We start from the raw sequence: 21385 nt of genomic DNA on the forward strand, positions 1-21385 counted from the left end.
GCTGGGAGCCACCCCACCTGGCTTATTTACATCTCTCTCTCTCTCTTTTTTTTTCTTTTTTAAGGCAGGGTCTCAATCTGTCACCCAGGCTGCAGTACAGTGGCGCAATCATGGTTCACTGCAGCCTCAACTTCTTGGGCTCAACCAATCCTCCCACCTCAGCCCCCCGGGGTAGATGGGACCACAGGCATGTACCACGATGTCCAGCTAATTATTTTTGCAGAGCTGGGGGTCATTATGTTGCCCGGGCTGTTCTTGCACTCCTAGGCTCAAGTAATCCTCCTGTCCCAAAGTACTGGGATTATAGGGGGGCACCACAGTGGCTAGATCTATTTACATCTTTGATTTGAAAAGCCAATCTCATGAAAAAATATCAAACATGAAGGTTTTTTTATTCACCCAAAGTTTTCTAATATGAATCTTTCCAGTAAAAAAGAAAAAAAAACTCTATAAATCCTTACTGCTGTAGAATGTTCCTTCTTCTCATGCAGGCGGGCACTTCGACGTTCTTCTGAGTAGGCATGTTGTTTTAAAGCATTGAAAACATGGTTTGATAGTTTTAAATCCATTCCAATTCCATCTCCCACCTGAAACTCAGGTGCAAACTGCCAAAAAGAAGAATTAGCATCTAAATATTTTAAAATAGGGACAGTTAAAAAAAAAAAAAAAAAACAACAACCAGACGAGAAGATTAATCTTTAATGTCTTACTCAATAGATGATCACACTAGAAAACCAGAACTCATAGCTACTACAGAGAAAAAAATTAAATAACTCACAGAAAGAGGAGCAATACTATTTAAGAAATTACAGCCCAAAGGAAGGCATTTATTCCAGGCATAGAAAACATCTCATCACATCCAAAACTAAGGTCTTTCAGCATGTGCGTTGTACTTTGCTTTTAGCCAAAGGACACAATATTGAACTGTGAAGGCTACACCAAATCTTACCAAAGAAATACAATTTTGTAATTATTTGTGGAGAGTGGGTTGTTATAGCAGACTATGATCACACCACGACAATTATGCTCTAGAACTGTGCAATTCAGTTAGGTAACCACTAGCCACACTTGGATATTTAAGTTAATTAAAATTAAATTAAAAATTCAGTTCCTCTATTATGGCACCCAAATTTCAAGTGCTCAACAGCAAATGTGGCTACCATATTGAACAGCACACATATAGAACATTTCCATTACCACAGAAAGTTCTATTGGACAGAACTCTTCTAGAATCAGATCTGGAATATTTCTAGAAATGATATAATTGAATATGTTTACTTAACAAGCATTTGTGCTTTAAAATCTAAATGTTTAATGTATTATATTAACTATAATATTTATGAAGGATTTAGAATGCTTTTTTTTTTTTTTTTTTTTTTGAGATGGAGTTTCACTCTTGTTGCCCAGGCTGGAGTAAAGTGGCACGATCTCGGCTCACTGCAACCTCTGCCTCCCGGGTTCAAGCGATTCTCCTGCCTCAGCCTCCCGAGTAACTAGGATTACAGGTATGCACCACCACACCCGGCTAATTTTCTATTTTTAGTAGAGACGGAGTTTTTCCATGTTGGTCAGGCTGGTCTCGAACTCCCGACCTTAGGTGATCTGCCCACCTCGGCATCCCAAAGTGCTGGGCTTACAGGCGTGAGCCTCCATGCCCGGCCTAGAATGCTATTTTTTAAAATTACACTTTACTTCTGATTTTACACAGGTAGTTCAGGCACAAGATAATAAATTCAAAATGCACAAAAGAGTATATGGTGAAAAGTATTTCTCCCTCCCATACATATTCCCCAATCACCACCATTATCTGTTTTTTGGGTAGGGATGCTATTTTATACAAATATGATGAAGAATAAATGTTATTTTCATAATAACTATTTATTAATTTTAGAATCAATGTGAGTCAAAATAGTTTTTCTTATTTTTTTTTTTTTTGAGACGGAATCTTGCTCTGTGCCCCAGGCTGGAGTGCAGTGGCGCGATCTCGGCTCACTGCAAGCTCCGCCTCCCCGGGTTCACGCCATTCTCCTGCCTCAGCCTCCCGAGTAGCTGGGACTACAGGCGCCCGCCACCTCGCCCAGCTAATTTTCTTGTATTTTTAGTAGAGACGGGGTTTCACCGTGTTAGCCAGGATGGTCTCGATCTCCTGACCTCGTGATCCGCCCGTCTCGGCCTCCCAAAGTGCTGGGATTACAGGCTTGAGCCACCGCGCCCGGCCTCAAAATAGTTTTTCAATACTGTTATGGAATTTTATTCTGAGGTACTTTATATTTTCATTAATGTCTCAGTTTTCATGATATTGCTATATTGTTATCTAAAAACATCTTTAGAAAGATATTTTTAGAAATCTAAGATATTATATTTTAAAAGGTATTCAAGCAAAACTCTAAATTCAGAGATAGATACTTTCTGTAACTTACATTTTCCATTCTTGCTGTGTTCTTTCTCCCACATACTACTTCATCATGTTTGGTGGTGATATCTTTTCCTTTTCCAATAAAGCCCTTTTTAGGAGTGGGAACCGGTTTTGCTAAAGGCAATTGAAACAAGCCAGGTATATAAAAATAGCAAAGACTACATTGCTGCATTCAACGTTGTCTGAAAAGACATTTGAATCTAAGAGTAAATTGCCAAATGAGATACAAAGAAAAATATAAAAGTAGGAGTTAATTGAAAAGATTAGTCTTCCTATACCTCTATTCTGCTGCCCCCAGAAAGTAAAAGCTTTGGTACCTGGTCTGTAGGGATCATCACGAGTATCCTGCCAGTCAACTTCATCTTCAGAGCTATCGCTGTCTTCATAAGGATGCACTTTTCGATAATTTTCAAAGGAAATGGAAACTTAAAAAGCAAAAATAGTTGAAGATTTACTTAGGAGCACATTATGAGTGTTTTCTACCACTCAATGGAGTTGTCACAATAAGGTTATAGTACCTTTGCTATCTCCATTGAATTTTTTTTCTTCACGCCTAAGCTGTGCATCATATTCTCTGTCATATTCCATCTGTAGCATCTGAGCCAGCATAAGGTCACTGGACGTATCAATGTTTTCTCCAGTAATAAATGGTCCTTCAGCAACACTATTCAAAATAAGGCAATATAAACTAATATAATGTGCTTAAGTAAACAGAGGTTGCCAATTATCAGAGTAAGAGATGCCTTTTCCATGTTAAAATTCAAAGAACTCTATCAAACCATTCACCTTCTCCTGCACAGCTAGCCTTAAGACCAATGGCATGCACCTGTGGGAGTACCAACTAGGGTTAAGAGAGCTAGGAGAGAAAGCTAAAGATTCTATAATAAAATCCAAACTGAGACCTAGAATTCATTTGTTCTGAATGAAAGTCTGAGGCCGGGCGCAGTGGCTCATGCCTGTAATCCCAGCAGTTTGGGAGGCTGAGGCTGGTGGATCACCTTAGGTTGGGAGTTCGAGACCAGCCTGACCAACATGGAGAAACTCCGTCTCTACTAAAAATACAAAATTAGCCAGGCATGGTGGCACATGCCTGTAATCCCAGTTACTCGAGAGGCAGGAGAATCACTTGAACCCGGGAGACGGAGGTTGTGGTGAGCCAAGATTGTGCCATTGCACTCCAGCCTGGGCAACAAGAGCGAAACTCCATCTCCAAAAAAAAAAAAAAGTCTGGATGTTTCATTCATCCATAATGAAAGAACAGGTAAATATTCATGAAAAGATAAACTCAAAACACTTGATCAAAACTGTACCTCATCTAGTTCAACTGCGGCATTAACATGATGTAACTAAAACTCACAGAAACAGTGGTTTGTCCAAGATAATAATGAAAACCAATGCAAAATCAGGACCAAAATTCAAATATCAGTGGACTCTCAACATGGTGCTTTCTTCTGCCCTGCTTTTTCCAAACCATTTGTCATGACAATTACTCATCAAATCCTAAAACTCTGCTATAAGTTGCTAGATAAAGTACTTTATGAATTTTACTTACGCAACTTCAGGAAAAACGGCAGCTTCTTCTTCTAACTGCAATTCTTTGGCCAGCTGTTCACTCATTACATCAGCCAACGAACAAGATATTGTATTCTGAGGGATAGCCCATGGACACTACCAAAAAAGAAAAAAGAACAGCTCAACTCATCATAATGAAATAAAGCACCTCTCATTTTACAAATAATGTTATATTTTGAGAATTAAACTATGTAGTTAAAAACCAGAAATGAATAACTAGCTATTTGTAGATATTATCTCAAAAGTAAAAATATCTCCCAGGTCAAATTTAGTCAAGGATATATCTAAACTAAAACAGCCAAAAGCACTTTTTAGCCTGCTAAGTAGGTATATCCTTAAAGCTGAGGGGAAGCCTCAGGCCCACTGGCATCCCCCCACTAGCTAATGAGTTCATGTAATTCCTCTTGTTCCAATCCTTGCTCACCAAGCTACTTTCTGCTTATAATCTGATTTCTCAAGTAGATTTTCCTATAGGAATAGACTATACCAACTAGCACAATTTGAAGCCTAATGGAAAGTTATATCTCATTCTAATTTAAGCATCGAGTCATCTAAGTGTACAAATTATGTCAGCCCCTCTCAAAACATCTTAGGATATACTAAAACAGAAACAAGAACAGGCCAAGTGCGGTGGTTCACGCCTGTAATCCTAGCACTTTGGCAGGCCAAGGTGGGTGGATAACCTGAGGTCAGGAGTTCAAGACCAGCCTGGCCAACATGGTGAAACCCCATCTCTACCAAAAAGACAAACAATTAGTGGGGTGTGGTGGTGCGTGCCTGTAGTCCCAGCTATTCAGGAGGCTGAGGCAGGAGAATCGCTTGAACCCGGGAGGTTGAGTGCCACTGCACTCCAGCCTGGGCAACAGAATGAGACCCCATGCCACACACACACACAAAAAGCAAGAACAAACAACAAAAATTTTATTTTTTATTTTATTTCTTTTTTTTTTTTTCTGAAGACAGTTTCCTCTGTTGCCCAGGCTGGAGTGCAGTGGCATGATCTCAGCTCACTGCAACCTCCACCTCCCCGGGTTCAAGCGATTCTCCCGCCTCAGCCTTCTGAGTAGCTAGGTTTATAGGCGTGAGCCACCATGCCCAGCTAACTTTTGTATTTTTAGTAGAGATAGGGTTTTGCCATGTTGTCCAGGCTGGTCTCGAACTCCTAACCTCAGGTGATCTGCCGGCCTCAGCCTCCCAAAGTGCTGGGACTACAGGTGTGAGTCACCAAGCCTAGCCCCCAAATTTTATTTCTGAACTTTAGAAGCGGACAAACAGGCTCTTAAAACAATACACACAGTAATATTCTGTCAGACCCAGTTGACCTTCCTCAGTGACATACTCCTGCCTCAGCCTTCTTGAAATCAAACTGCAGGTTTTATTTCAAATTCATAATTTTTGAGGGGGCAAGATGCTTTACTTAGCAGCAGCAAATGATTACATTTTATAGCCTACTGATTAAGACTTTTAATATTGAGTAAGATGCCTAAGCATTTCCTGAACTTGCCCAGCTCTTTCCATCCCTCTTCTATAACTGTACTCCAAGGTATCCCATTCACTGGGTTACTTTCAGAGCATCCTAACGAATCTTTCTGCTCTCAGTCTTGGGAGTTTCCATTCTCCACACTGTAATACAGTAATTGTTCTAAAATGCAGATGTGATGGGTTCCATCTCCTTACTCAAAATCTCTTTTATTATTTCCCATTGCTTTTAGGATAAAGTCCAAACTCATTCCTTAACTACTACTGAGTGTCTAATTTAGAATATAGCATAAAATGATATCTGTTTTAGCCACAAAATTATTTGATCAAGTTCAGCCAGTGTAGGCCCTCTAGTTGGTCTAAAGGCCTGCTGCATGACACTCAGAGACAACCGGGCAAGTGACCTTTGTTCAGGTTCCACAGTACTGACATTCAGGAATTTACTTAGCTCAGGCTATTTGGGTGGAGCACCTAAGGGTGACAAATGATAACTATATTTATGCCTGAGTGAATGAGAATCAAGTTGTATCTAGTCTCACCCTGAGATTGAGGAAATACGCCTGGCACCTACCACATACCTACCATACACTATCACAGAACCATTCCAGCCTTCTGTGAGGCCAGACTTGGGAGAGAAGGGGCTTCCTGAAGGTCTGCTGTGACTTTCATTCACTCTGTAATTGAGTGGAGAACCCTCTTGGTAAGGATTTTAAGGTCTAGAATCTTGAAGCTTTCTATCATCTGGAGAACACAGCTAATTTTTTGGCCTCATGACTCTGCTGAGTTCCTTCTGTATCCTCTAGGTAGAAGATACAATGCTGTTTAGCCTAGAAATGTTTCATCTGATCAGTTTCAAAGTCCAGGCTCCAAAAGGTAGGTGACTGTCTAACTCAGAATTTTCAATAACATTTGGCAATGACTAAGTTGCATAACAGACAATATCTGAATATTCACTATATCTAAGTAATTTGGTTAAATACACATAACTTACATAGATTACTTAAATCACACAACAATTGAGTAGTTGCAATCCATCCCCATTTTACGGATTTTAAAACTGAGATACATAAAGGCTTTTCTTTTAACCCAAGATAACATCATAGATGGAAGTACCAAGCTCTGAACCAAGGCGATGCCAGGCTGCACTCTTAGCATTTTACTATACAGCTTCCCTATCCCCTCACCCTGGAATGTGTGAAGCAAACTGCCCTACTGTCTGCAATACAAAATCCAAATTCCCCACCCTAGGCAACACGGCAAGATATCATCTCTACAAAAAAATTTAAAAACTGCCAGGCACAGTGGCAAATGCCTGCAGTCCCAGCTACTCAGGAGGCTGAAGTAGGAGGAGGATCATTTGAGTCCTATGATTGTGCCACTGCACTCCAGCCTGGGTGACAGAGTAAGACCCTGTCTCTAAATAAATAAAATCCAAATCCTTCAGCAAGGGATGCCCAACTTGCCCTGATTTATCTGTCCAATCTCAACCCTCTTCTATCCTACACTCTAGTGACACTAATTATATGCCAAAGATGGCATACTTAGGCCATGTGCAGTGGCTCACGCCTTAATCCCAGCACTTTGAGAGGCCATGGCAGGCGAATCACCTGAGGTCAGGAGTTCGAGACAAGTCTGGTCAACATGGAGAAACCCCGTCTCTACTAAAAATATAAAAATTAGTATTTTTTATCCTAATTTACACTACAGGCATGGTGGCGGGTGCCCGCAGTTCCAGTTACTCAGCAGGCTGAGGCAGGAAAATCACTTGAACCCAGGAGGCAGAGGTTGCAGCAAGCTGAGATCCCGCCACTTCACTCCAGCCTGGGCGACAGAGCGAGCATGTCTCAAAAACAAACAAAAAAGATGGCATACTTTCCCCACTGCATGCCTTCATACATTCCTTTCTCTACCACTGGTTTTTCTTCCTTCTTTATTTACACCAATTAAATGTCGCCTCCTCTATAAGGCTGTCTCAGTGTTACCAAAGTTGGACCCTTTCCTTTGTGTTCCCACAGCGGTATGCAAACACTGTTAATGCAGAACTCATCACTGTATTAGAGTTCATGCATTAGCCACAATGGAGCATGAGCGCCTTGAACGGTAGAGACCTTCTTATCCACCCTCGGAGCCCAGCATAGAGCTTTGGATATAAAGAGGCATTCCAGTATTTCCTGAGCAGTATGTGCCAAAAGAAAACACTGGAGTGATTGGTTGCAGAGGTCTGATGTCTTTCTACATCCCTACTAATCTAATGTCCTTTCCCCCATCTTGGAAAGTCTGCCCTTTTGCCTGCCCACTTCAGAGGCTTCAAGTCTGTTGCCATCTGTTAATTAATTCTGCTAAGGTATTAAAGTATTAGCTGACAATCTGTCAGAAGAGACAAAAATGACAGGCAGGACTTTTGTTATTTTGAGGCAGAGATTGACCTACTCACAGATACACTGAATCAGAAAGGGAAACATGTAGAGACCTCAAACAGCACCAAAGCATCCTCGCTGTCCACTCCTACTGACCCTAGACTCTAGAGACTATACTACCCTGTACCAGCTCAAGTGGTCCACCTCACACTGAGGCAACTCCCTTGGGTGAGGTAAATAAGTAAAGATTTCAGATAGGCTGCCACTCCCATACTTTGAAATCAAACCCAAACTCTTCAAGCCAACAATTAAAAGCCCTCCATACACTTTTTCCAGGCTGTGAGAGGGACAGCTTCTGGGGTCGGGAGAAGACCCCCTGGGTTTTCCCTATAGGCACAACAAGTTTGCTATCCCAAGTGCTCAGAAAATTTACTGCAGGCTCCTCCTATGAGCAGGTACCATAGGTGGTATGTAAGGGAATCCTCTGTCATCTGTGACTCTTCAGTAAGCCGCTCTTTGTAAAAAAGCTAACGAGATGGGGGAAACGCCCTCCATCATCTTGCTCCGTCCTAGCTATCCAAAGTCATTTCCTACTATTGCACTCATCAACACAAACTCCCTATAGTGTCACAATCTGATGGGACGCCTCATACAATCCTTTCCAGTCAGCAATTCTTCTTCAAAGGACATCCATCAAGCTTTTCACCAGCCTCTTGGTTCTTCTTTCCTATTGCTAAATAACCCTAAGACCCACCCTGTTTTCCTCTCCTTTGCAAAACCACCACCACTGAACTCTGTTCCTTGGGGTTCTTCACTACTACCGCATGCTCCCCCACCTGGAGGGCTGCACATTAGTGGGGAATCCTCTCTCTTTCCTTCCACTTCCTAAAGATATGACCTTCGCTGCTTGTATCATTGTTTTTTTTAAAGGTTTCCTGCAGACAATTATGGGTAAAGAATCAAGTAAAATTAAAAACGGCAGCTGGGTGCAGTGGTTCGCGCCTGTAATACTAACACTTTGGGAGGCTGAGGCAGGCAGATTGCTTGAGCTCAGGAGTTCGAGACTAGCCTAGGCAACATAGTGAAACCCTGTTTCTACTAAAATACAAAAAAAAAAAAAAATTAGCCAGGCATGGTGATGCACACTTGTAGTCTCAGTTACTCTGGAGACTGAGGCACGAGAATTGCCTGAGCCCACGGGCGGAGGTTGCAGTGAGCCAAGATGGCGCCACTGCACTCCAGCCTGGGCGGCAGAGTGAGACTCTGTCTCCAAAAAAAAAAATAAATAAAAGAAAACCAGCAAACATGAAAGAGGCACACAGTAACAAAAATTCAGTACTCTACTGGAAGCAAGTCAAGAGAAATGTAACTTACAGGAAGGTCCCCTTTCTAATCATACAGCTAGAAGATATAATCTAAGTAGAATATTCAAGTAAGTAATTTTTCAACTCAAGACAAGTGTCTCTGAAAAAAATAATCTTGGACTACATAACAACACTAATCCATTTAAAAAAATTTTTTTGGTTTTTGAATAGTCTTACTTTTACAGAAAAAAACTGCCAAGACAGTACAGAGTTCCCAAATACTATACTCAGTAGTTTATCCTATTTATCCTATTAACACCTTATTAGTATTCTACATTTGTCACAATTCGTGAACCAATATTGATACATTTTATTATTAACTAAAGTCCATACTCTACTCAGATTTCCTTAGTTTTTCTCTAACATTCTTTTTCTGTTCCAGGATCCCATTCAGAATACCACATTACATTTAGTTGCCACGTCTCCTTAAGCACCCCTTAGGCTGTTGAGTTTCTCAGACTTTCCTTGTTTTTGATAACTTTCATAGTTTTGAGGTGTACTGCTAATTTATTTATTTATTTATTTTACAACTCTCTATCAACAGAGCTACACACTTGCTCACTTTTGCTTACAGTTTGCCAATCCTCCCTTCTTGGAATATCCCCTAAAATTCTTTGTCCACAATAGTAGTTAGGCATTTTGTAACTTGCACCCTGGTACTCTGAGAGAAGGATCCCCAAGACCCATTCAGAGGGTCTATGATGTCAAAATTTTCATAATAGTAATAATACATTATTTGTCTTTTTAACTCTCATTCCCCCAAGAGTGTGGGGTTTTCCAGAGTCTACATCAGATGTGATGACATCATCACTGATGGCTAATGGAATGTGTGCTTGGTATTCTGGTGTTTTCTAAAATTTTCTAAAGAGTAGATTTAAGATATAAATGCATTTTTAGAGATTAACCCAGTTTGTTCTCAGTATTTCTACTATGCTCTTATTACCCATCTTCACTTATATCTGCTACAATCTACTTAGCTGTGAGGATGGATTTTCTTCAAATACTTCAACCTCACAACAGGTTGAATGAAAAAAGAAGACAGAAGAATCCAGATGTCTTCTAATAAGTCAGATGTTAGAGATTTGCAAACATATAAAATACTGTTCACTAATTTTTGTTTTCAGACATAGTTTTATTTTGGCCAGGTGTGGTGGTTCACACCTGTAATTCTAGCACTTTGGGAGGCCAAGGTGGGAAGATTGCTTGAGGCCACAAGTTCCAGACCAGCCTGAGCAACACAGTAAAATCTCAACTCTATTTTTTTGTTTGTTTTCTTTTTCTACTTTTCTCACATGTTCTAATCTATTTTTCTAAGTTTTCTTTAAATATAAAAATGTTATTTATGTTAACATATGACTTTTTTTTAAAGCCAGCTAAATTTAGCAGTGGGAAGGTTCTATATCAACTTTAGTGACACTAATGTTAATAAGTTCTGATAACCCACTACCATCAGACTAGCATGACTTTTAAATGACTTAAAATTTTTCTATTTCTCAGTTTTAATTTCAGATATGATAAATATCAATTGATATAATCAATGTAAACAAAAGACATTTGGGGTCCTCAATTTTTAAGAGTATAAAGAAGCCCGGGCCAGGCATGGTGGCTCACACCTGTAATCCTAACATTTTGAGAGGCCAGACGGAAGGGGGTGGGGTACTGCTTGAGCCCAGGAGTTCAAGACCAGCCTAGGCAACATGGTGAAATCTGATCTCTACAAAAAAACACAAAAATTGGCCGGGTGCAGTGGCTCACACCTGTAATCCCAGCATTTTGGGAGGCCAAGGCGGGAAGATCACAAGGTCAAGAGATTGAGACCGTCCTGGCCAACATGGTGAAACCCCATCTCTACTAAAAATACAAAAATTAATTGGGCATGGTGGCACACACCTGTAGTCCCAGCTACTCGGGAGGCTGAGGCAGAAGAATCGCTTGAACCCAGGAGGTGGAGGTTGCAGTGAGCCAAGATTGCACCACTGCTCTCCAGTCTGGTGACAGAGCGAGACTCTGTCTCAAAAAAAAAACAAAAAACAAAAATGAGCTAAGTGTGGTGGCACTGGCCTGTAGTCCCAGCTAATCAGGAGGCAGAGGTGGGAGGACTGTTTGAGCCTGCCAGGTCAAGGTGCAGTGTGAACTGTGATTATGCCACTGCACTCCAGCGTGGGTGACAGAGTGAGACCCTGTCTCAATTAAAAAAGAAAGAGGCCGAGGCAGGAGTATCACAAGGTCAGGAGATCGAGACCATCCTGGCTAACACAGTGAAACCCGTCTCTACTAAAAATACAAAAAATTAGCCAGGCGTGGTGGCGGGTGCCTGTAATCTCAGCTACTCGGGAAGCTGAGGCAGGAGAATAGCTTGAACTTGGGAGGTGGAGCTTGCAGTGAGCCAAGATCGCAACACTGCACTCCAGCCTGGGTGACAGAGTAAGACTCTGTCTCAAAAAAAAAAAAGAAAAGAAAGAAAAGAAAAGAAAAAGGAAGAGGCTGGGCACGGTGGCTCATGCCTGTAATCCCAGCAGTTTGGGAGGCCGAGGCGCGTGGATCACTTGAGGTCAGGAGTTTGAGATCAGCCTTGCCAATACGGTGAAATCCCGTCTCTACTAAAAATACAAAAATTAGCTGGGCGTGGTGGTGGGTGCCTGTAATTCCAGCTACTCAGGAATTGCTTGAAGCCGGGAGGGTACTGCTTGAATTGCTTGAACCCTGGAGGGTTCTTGTGCTTGAGTCACAAGAATTGCTTGAACCCGGGAGGCACAGGTTGCAGTGAGCTGGGAGCAAACCACAGTACTCCAGCCTGGGCAATAGAGCACCTCTCCATCTCAAATGAAAGAGGCGAGGGGAGGGGGGAGGGGAGAAGAACAGGGAGGTGGGAAGAGGAGGGGAGAAGAGAAGAAAGGAAGGAAAGAAATAAAAAAGTACTGACTAAAAAGTTTTGAGAATCCTTCCATTTTTCAAAACCCTCCTCAAATCTTCACCTCCTCCATGTAGGCTTCTGTCACTTTGTTTTTCCGAAAGGTTAGAGTAAAAAAGGATTAAATGATAGTACTTTCAGCCTGTTTCTAATTGTTTTGCCTTTCAAAACACTGTCCTCCCAATAGACAGCATCTATAAATCCCAGAAGCATTTTTGTTGCACAATGAAAATGGAATTGTATAGTTCTGACAATGTACACTTAAATAAAAATATGACTGTTAAATATTTTATTACTGAATTAGTTTCGTAAGTGAAATTTGTTCTGAGATTAGGATGTATTCTGAATACGGTTTGTCTCATTTGACATTTTTACCAGCCTTTACCAATGCTTAACTGAAGGACTTTAACATACAAAGTATATATTTATAATACTAGTCTGTCTACTGATTTCATCCTTTTATGTCTACTAATCTTGACCTTGTAAACAAGGCTTTAATGAAAAATAAGCAAAATAACATGCAGAGGGTAACCACATTTGTTAGTGCAGTATCTCAGATTCTTCCAACAGTTGTATGAGAACTTTTATAAAATTAACTTTCGTTTATTTAATAGCTAATTATTGACCCTTTTCCTGTTAAGACCTAGCCTGAAGATCTAGTAAGTTTCACAGGTGACCTTTTAAATGGGAACAAATATTCTGTGTTAGCATGTAAAGAACAATTATGAAGCTAAAAAAGCTAGACTCCTTCACGACCTTAATTTGTGGAACAAAAAATCCCAATGGAAGCACTCGGCTCTCAAGCAAACCCTCCATAAAGTGGCAGAAAAGTATTTTCATCCATATAATCAAAGTATCATGAAAAGGACCCGCCTGGAAACCAGAAAGCAAATGTGAAGTAAAGGTCTTTAGTTTGCCATTCTATGAAAAAGTTTAAACGTCAAAGCTTGGGCAGATCATGAAATTCACAACCACTTTACAATCCGTGGGGTGCACATGAATATTAGCGTCGAGGGAGGAGGGTGCGCCTGGGTTTTATCTTTTACTACTTCAAAAACAAGAAATTTCCGAACTGGGATAACCACACTTGACAAATTAAGTAAACAGCTCCCTAAACCAACTTTCTGTCTGGCTAGCTGTGTATTCGGCTGACTCACTTGGCCCGTGAAAAACAAGATTGTGCTTGTTTCCCCTCCAGTATCAGCGTGTGTAAGCCAGTCCTGCTCAAATACATGCTACGGCGACACAGAGAGTACGCTGAAGAAATAGAGAGCCTTAACCACTCAAGGTGGCATTTGGGAAATCCAGCCGCCCTCCGCCCCTCTTTCCGCTCCCTCCATCCCCACCCCGGCACCCCGGCGGCCAGTGCCCCCTTGCCAAGGTCGGCGGGGTCCCGCCCCAGAACTTCCCGAGTCCCCCACGAAGCCGCCCTTTCCGAGCCTTCCGAGAGAACCAGCCCGTGTGACCAAGGCAAGTACTCCAGCCTCGTCTGCCACTTACCTTGCTGGGTCCCCAGGCCGCAGCCGGCCCGGGCTCAGGCGATGCCACTCCTACCAGATCCATTCGGGGATGAAGGCAGAGACAAGAACAGAGCAGAGAGGTGGCAAGATGGGAAGCAGGCTCCGCCGAGGAGACAGGCGGGGCAGGGACAACTGGTTGCTGATGCCGGAGCTGGAGGTGACAGATGGCGGCGACCGCGGCGGCCGCGTCCGGAACTGGATCTCTCCTCTTCCGCCCTCTTCGCTGGGACAGTCGCTTGCAATTGGCCACACGCCCCTAGCTCCTCCTTAAGGCTCCTTTCCCCGCCCCCGGGCAGGCTACTTCCGGTCGCTGGCCGCCGGGCTCGGGGAAGCAAGGATCAGCTGGCTGTCGCTTGGTGTCACGTTGCCTATGTCGGGCAGGGCATGGCAAGAACTGGGTGTGGCTTCCTTTGGCCCAGGCTCTGCCCTGTCCCCGCACTGCCATCTCTTTGGCACCCCGAGACTGCCGCTGGATCTAAACTAGATTAGACTGGTGGATTGTAAATAAACAAACTAGGCTCTCTCTGTTCGTTCATTATTTCCTGGAGCAGTTCTAAACTGGGATGACTTGGGAGACAGCAAATGGCAGGTTTATAGAGGGAAAAGGCCTGGAGAGGACGGTCGGAGTTTGTGGTGGTTGTTGTTGGGGGGTGGGGCGTGGAATGCGGAAAATGTGTAAAATGTGTTAGGTAACAGTGAACAAAAATAAGACTGCATAATGAAAGTTTTGATTCTGTATTTTGTAGAGAGATTCTAATAAAATGACCAGATAAAAGATAACTAAGCATTGCATTTCACTTAGTATATCAATGCACTCTTCAATTCTTTCATGAATTTTTAGTCCTCAAAATTACCCTGAGAGCTAAATTCTGTCATTATCTCTATTTTACTGATATTGAAACTGAGGCACAGAGAGGTAAAGTAATTTAGTTGAGGTCATACAGATAACAAGTGGCAAAGCTAATAAGGGGTGAACCCAGACAATCGGTTTGGGAACTGGACTAGCTGTACATTATATCTTGACTATAAACAATACACTGTCTATATGTTGTATATTCAAACATACTAGAAATAGGTATTGAATAACTTTTTCCCTAAATCTCAGTTCCCAGTCAGTATCTCTGTCCATACTTGAGAGCCCTGGGTTACTGATCTTAATGATTTCCATTAGCATGCAATCTTTGCCTCCTTTCCATTCCAGGTGAAAACATGTTCTGAATCCTCCAAACACTCCTATTGCAGTAAGGCAAACTATAGCCATATGATAGGGTACAGACGTGTGCTTGGCAAATGTTGCCTATATATGTGAATGTGTGTGGAAATTTTGTTCCTTCTTAGTGTTCAAAGGATTGTAATTGGAGGATAAGTAGTTGAAGAAAAAAGGGTGTAACTATTAATAGAAATGGACTTCTCAATTCTGGTTAGGAAAAAATAGGAGAGGCCTCGGTGTGGTGGCTCAGGCCTGTAATCCCAGCACTTTGGGAGGCCAAGGCGGGTGGATCACCTGAGGTCAGGAGTTTGAGAGCAGCCTGGCCAACATGGTGAAACCCCGTCTCTACTAAAAATACAAAAATCAGCCGGGTGTGGTGGCACACACTTGTAATCCCAGCTACTCAGAAGGCTGAGGCAGGAGAATCACTTGACCCCGGGAGGCGAAGATTGCAGTTAGCTAAGACCATGCCACTGCACTCCAACCTGGGCAACAGAGCGAGACTCTGTCTCAAAAAAAAAAAAAGATTAAAAGAAAAAGAGCAGACCGGAAAGAAAAGCTGAGATGCAGTGTATGACAAAAATGTGCCAGTAAGAGACTATTTGGGGGATATATCAGAAAAGGACAGGAAGTCGAAAATAAAAGTAGGAATCTGAATTTTGTTTTGTTTTGTTTTGTTTTGAATGTAAAGGAGAAAGAGGTCAGATTTTTTTTTTTAACTTTTTTCTTTTCTTTTTGAAATGGAGTCTCGTTCTGTCGTCAGGCTGGAGTGCAGTGGTGTGATCTAGGCTCACTGCAACCTCCGCCTCCTGGGTTCAAGCGATTCTTCTGCCTCAACCTTTCGAGTAGCTGGGACTATAGGCGCGTGCCACTGAGCCTGGCTAATTGTTGTATTTTTAGTAGAGACGGTGTTTCACCATGTTGGACAGACTGGTTTCGAACTCCTGACCTCGTGATCCGCCCACATTGGCCTCCCAAAGTGCTGGGATTACAGGCGTGAGCCACCGCGCCTGGCTGGAAGAGGTCAGATCTACCCAGATGTCAGGAAGGATTCCTTAGAGTAGATGACACTTGATCTCAGCCTCACAAGATGACCAGGCATTGGTGAGATGGGCTGTAAGGTGGAGCGGGACCTTCTGTACAAGGGAAGCAGTCTTCAGGGTACCTCGGAAAAGACCAGGTGGTTTGGCATGGTCAGATGTAGGGCTCAACAGGGACAAAGTGAAACGGGTTGGAGAATGCAGGAAAGGTCCAGGTCCAAGAGTTTTTTTGGTTTTGTTTTTGACACAGAGTCTTGCTCTGTCACCCAGGCTGGAGTGCAGTGGCACAATATCGGCTCACTGCAACATCCGCCTCCCAGGTTCAAGCAGCAATTCTCCTGCCTCAGCCTCCTGAGTAACTGGGACTACAGACATGTGCCACCACACCCAGCTAATAATTTTTTTTTTTTTTTTTTTTACACAGAGTGTCACTCAGCCCAGGTTGGAGTGCAGAGGTGCAATCTCAGCTCACTGCAACCTCTGACTCCTAAGTTCAAGCGATTCTCTGGCCTCAGCCTCCCGAGTAGCTGGGATTACAGGTGCCTGCCACCACGCCCGGCTAATTTTTTTTTTTTTTTTAAGAGATGGGGTTTTGCCACATTGGCCAGGCTGGTCTCGAATTCCTGACCTCAGGTGACCCGCCTGCCTCGGCCTCTCAAAGTTCTGGGATTACAGACGTGAGCCATTGCGCCCGGCCGACAGAGTCTTTAAATGTGTTAATACCTTTATCAGTCTAAGTTCAAGTCTCAGAAACCTTTTCTTTCTTTATTCCAACTTTGATCCAATTTCTCTTATTTCCAAGATTTGATTCTTGGGTTTTGGTGCCGATGTTGGCAGTGCCAGATGGGGGCAGGTCAGGATGGGAGGCAGGCATCTCAATGGAGGTCAAGAAGTCTGAGATAACTTCCGTTTTTTGATTGGTTGACTGGGTAGAAGGCGGTGCCTGGAGATCTGGTTTGAGGGGAAGATGATAGAATTAATTTTGTATTATTCATGTCACAATTAGGTTGTTTATGGAACACAGCAACTATCAAAAACTGTAAATGCACATTTATTTGCCTATCTATCTGTTTTTTTTTTCCCCTCGCAGGAGAGCAGGAATTATGTTCACTATTGTAAACCAGTGCCTTGCATGGTGGCTGGCATATAGTAGGCACTCAATACATATTTGCAAATGAACAAACTGTATGGATGCTGTTTGAAAGTGGCCGATAGGCAGTATAGAGTTTATGAGAAAAAATAGGGGCTGAAAATAAAAATTTAGTAGCCATCATCATAACTACCATTTATTAAATGCTTACTATGTGTTTAAACATTTCAAATACATTAGCTCATTAGGTTCTACTTTTTGTTTTGCTTTGTTTTCGTGATAGGGTCTCCCTCTGTCACCCAAGCTGAGTGACAGCTCACTGCAACCTGGAACTCATGGGCTTATGTGATCCTCCCACCTCAGCCTCCTGAATAGCTGGAAGTAAAGACACGTGCCACCACGCCTGGCTGACTTTTAAATTTTTGGTAGAGATGGGGTCTTGCTATGTTGCTCAGGCTGGTCTTGAACTCCTGGGCTGAGGTGATCCTCCTATCTTGGTCTTCCAAAGTTCTGGGATTACAGGCATGAGCCACCACTCCTGGCCAATTCTTAAAATAATTATGGTGGATATTGTTATTCCTATATCAGAAAGCTGAAAGCTGGAGAGCCTGATGTAACACAGAATGAATTATGTGGTTTATAATGGCTGTGGACGTAATTTTTTGTTGTTGTTTGTTTGTTTGTTTTTGAGAGAGAGTCTTACTCTGTCGCCCATGCTGGAGTGCAATGGTGCAATCTCGGCTCACTGCAACCTCCGCCTCCCAGGTTCATGTGATTCATCTGCCTCAGCCTCCTGAGTAGCTGTTATTACAGGCGTGTGCCACCACGCCCCGCAAATTTTTTTATTTTTAGTAGAGGCGAGGTTTCACCATGTTGGCCAGGCTTGTCTTGAACTCCTGACCTCAGGTGATCTGCCCACCTCAGCCTCTCAAAATTCTGGGATTACAGGCATGAGCCACCGCACCCAGCTGGGCATAATTTTAAAAGGAGCTGGTTGTTAGGAGGAATGTAGGGAGTTAGGGACAGGAGATTTTGACGCACTGGAGTAAAGAAATTCAGTGGGAGAAAGGACACATGGAGCTAAAGAATTAAGTTGGTGTGGATATGGAGAAATGGGAACCCTGATACATGGCTTGTAGGAATGTGAAATGGTGCTCTGCTGTAGAAAACAGCTTGGCAGTTCCTCGAAAAGTTAAACATAGAATTATCATATAACCCAGAAATCCTATTCATAGGTATATACCCCAAAGAACTGAAAACAGACAACCAAATACTTGTATGTGAATGTTTACAAAACCATTATTCATGGTAGCCAAAAGGTAGAAACAAACCAAATGTCCATTAGTGGATAAATGGGCAAAATATGATATAGACAAGCAATGGAATATTATTCAGTCATAGAAAGGAAAAGTTATGGGTTGATTTTGTGTCCCCACAAAATTCATATTTGAAGTCCTAACTCCCAGTACCTCAGAAGGTAACCATACTTGGAGATAAGGTCTTTGAACAGGTGATTATGTTAAAATAAGGCCATCAGGATGGGGCCCTAACCTAGTATGATTAGTGGCCTTATAAAAAGAGGAAGAAGCACCATACTCATACATACAGAGATGATCATGGGAAGAGGCAACCAGAGGGCAACCATCTGTGGGCCAAGAAGAGAGGCCTCAGAGGAACCCAACCCTGCCAGTACCTTGATCTTGAACTTCCAACCTCCAGAACTATGAGAAAATAGATGTTTGTTATGTAAGTCACCCTGTCTATGATATTGTGTTAAGGCAGTGCTAGCAAGCTAATACAGGACTGAAGTACTGATATGTGCTACAATGTGGATGAGCATTGAAAAAAACATGATGCTGAGTGAAAGAAGTCAGACATAAAGGCCACATATTCTATGAACTCATTTATATGAAAAATCCAGAATAGGTGAATTTATAATGACAGAAAGCAGACTGGGGGTTGCTAGGGAATGAGTGAGGAGGAGATAATGGGGAGTGACTGCTTCAAGGGTAAGCATAATGGGGTTTTCTTTAGGGGTGATATAGGTGGTGGTAGCACACCATTGTGAATCTGCTAAATGCTGAATTTTGCACTTTAAAATGTTAATTTTATGTTATGTGAATTTCACCTCAATTTTTTAAAAAAGTGACAGAGATAGTGAGCTATTGAAGGATTTTAGAGGTAGAGGAGATGCAGGCAATTCTGAGGTCAGAGGAAGCCATAATGAAGAGGTGGTGAGGTGAGGTTGGGAAGCTTAACGGATCAGGATAAAAATGTCAGTGTATTGGACGGGTGATATGTGCGGACCCTAAAACTACCCAGCAAGATGGCGGACTTGAGGTAGAGTGGAAGAGAATGTACCAGTGCCACAGTCTTCAGACAATGTGCAGATTGCACCCAAGAGATTGGTAGATGATGCTGTTAAGGAAATTTAGAGGTCATGATAATGGAATGTTTAGAGACTTGAGAGACCTGACAACCAAGGGGCCAGGAATAACATTTTGGGAGCTGCGATGTGGAGAGTAAGGAATGCTGCCCTGCCCTGGAGGGAAATGAACAGTTCCAGAAGACACTGAGGTTTTAAATGAGGCAAGGATGTAGGGAGGGCAGGCTGTAAGGACAAGGGAAGTTGATTAATCCCTTGTTATGGAATGGGTTCCCATGGGTTTTGTGGTTTAACAATTTTAATGGTTGCTTGTTGACAGTTAAGGTACATACCTGATGCCACCAACTATGTACTCCTTAAAAAGGAAGATAGAAGGACATGCACAATACTTACAAATTCTACATTTACAAATGTTGCTAACAGGAAAAATGTGGTTTACCAATAACAGCATTTAGTCCTATGTGATTTAATAGTGAGTCCTTCAATGGGGAAATGGCCATTTTGCTGTCAGGCAGAGTAAGCACAATGTTTAGAGGCGAGTAGGAGCTCCAGCTCCTACTCCCTGTCTTCTCTACTGATGAACTCACTGGTTCTCTCTTTTTTTTTTTTTTTTTGAGACGGAGTCTTGCTCTGTCGCCCAGGCTGGAGTGTGGTGGCACGATCTCGGCTCACTGCAAGCTCTGCCTCCCGGGTTCACGCCATTCTCCCGCCTCAGCCTCCCGAGTAGCTGGGACTACAAGCACCCACCACCACGCCCGGCTAATTTTTTTTTGTATTTTTTTTTTAGTACAGACGGGGTTTCACTTTATTAGCCAGGATGGTCCCAATCTCCTGACCTCGTGGTCCACCCACCTTGGCCTCCCAAAGTGCTGGGATTATAGGCGTGAGCCTCTGTGCCCGGCCAAACTCACTGGTTCTCAGCAGGAATGAAACTATTCGAGAATCTGCCCTGCCCAAACACATGAACCAGCAGATTCTTTGGTCTCTAAAGAGAATAGAAATAAGGCTCTTTAGTTTTTAATATTGAAATAAGTCTATTCTGCAAAGAGCTGTTTCAGGCAATTAACAACTATCTATTAACTACCTAGGACCCCCCAAAGTCCTTTGGGAAAAACTAAGAACTGTGAGATTGCACTTGGAGACAGAACAATAGTCACACAATAACATTAAATCACAATACAACACTTCTGTCTCAAAGAGTGCATGATTTATTTCCAAATGACAGCTATAGACACAAAGATTTCAGGATTCATTGTGGGGTAGTGAGATCTGGAAAGGCTGCATGGCACCAAAGTAGGTCATGAAGGTTGGGGAGAAGCTGTAACACTAGTTTGGGTGGAAGAATAGCCTAAGACTAGGCATAGGGGCAGGAAAGCTCATAGTATATTTAGTGACTACTGAGTAGTTTCATAAGATTACTAGATGAAATGTTACAGATATGGTTCAGTTAGGGTCAGCTGGGACTCAGCAGTTCTTAAGCCTATCTAACTCATTGCCATTTTTAATAACAAAGATTTTGTTTTGCTCCCTTTACTGCATAGCATCTTTTAAAATTGATATATAATGATCTGACTATAAGGGATAAACAAAAGGGAATTTATTTTTATTTATTTAAGACAGAGTCTTGCTGTGTCATCCAGGTTGGAGTGCAGTGGCACAATCATGGCTCACAAGAGCCTTGACCTCCTAGGCTCAAGCAATTCTCTTGCCTCAGCCTCCTGAGTAACTGGGAGGTGTGCGCCACCACACCTGGCTACTTTTTTTATTTTTATATTTTGTAGAAACGGGGTTTCACCATGTTGCCAAGGCTGGTCTCAAACTCCTAGGCTCAAGTGATCCTCCTGCGTTGGCCTCCCAAAGACCTGAGATTACAGGTGTGAAGCACTGTGCCCGGCTTCTAGCATCATTTGTTTAAAAGTGCTGTTCTTTGTTCATTGGATTGTCTTGTCAAAAATCAGTTGGCCATAAATGTGAGGGATTTCAATTCTATTCCATTGGTCTATATGTGTATCCTTTTGCCAATACTGTACTGTCTTGAGT

The 21385-nt window shown here is 42.5% G+C and overlaps 1 protein-coding gene across 1 annotated transcript in view; it reads right to left on the reverse strand.

The window, feature by feature from the left end:
* Positions 1 to 13822, reverse strand: part of RIOK3 (RIO kinase 3) — a 29414-nt gene extending 15592 nt beyond the window's left edge. The window contains exons 1-6 of the mRNA XM_015121666.3: positions 13600 to 13822; positions 3969 to 4084; positions 2935 to 3080; positions 2734 to 2841; positions 2421 to 2530; positions 462 to 605 (exon numbers count right to left, since the gene is read on the reverse strand). Of these exons, the coding sequence (XP_014977152.2) occupies positions 462 to 605; positions 2421 to 2530; positions 2734 to 2841; positions 2935 to 3080; positions 3969 to 4084; positions 13600 to 13662 (687 nt within the window). The 5' untranslated portion in view covers positions 13663 to 13822. The remainder of the gene's footprint in view (positions 1 to 461; positions 606 to 2420; positions 2531 to 2733; positions 2842 to 2934; positions 3081 to 3968; positions 4085 to 13599) is intronic.
* Between the last annotated feature and the right edge of the window lie 7563 nt (positions 13823 to 21385).

The sequence above is a fragment of the Macaca mulatta genome, chromosome 18 (assembly GCF_049350105.2).
Source record: "Macaca mulatta isolate MMU2019108-1 chromosome 18, T2T-MMU8v2.0, whole genome shotgun sequence".
Taxonomy (NCBI): Eukaryota; Metazoa; Chordata; class Mammalia; order Primates; family Cercopithecidae; genus Macaca; species Macaca mulatta.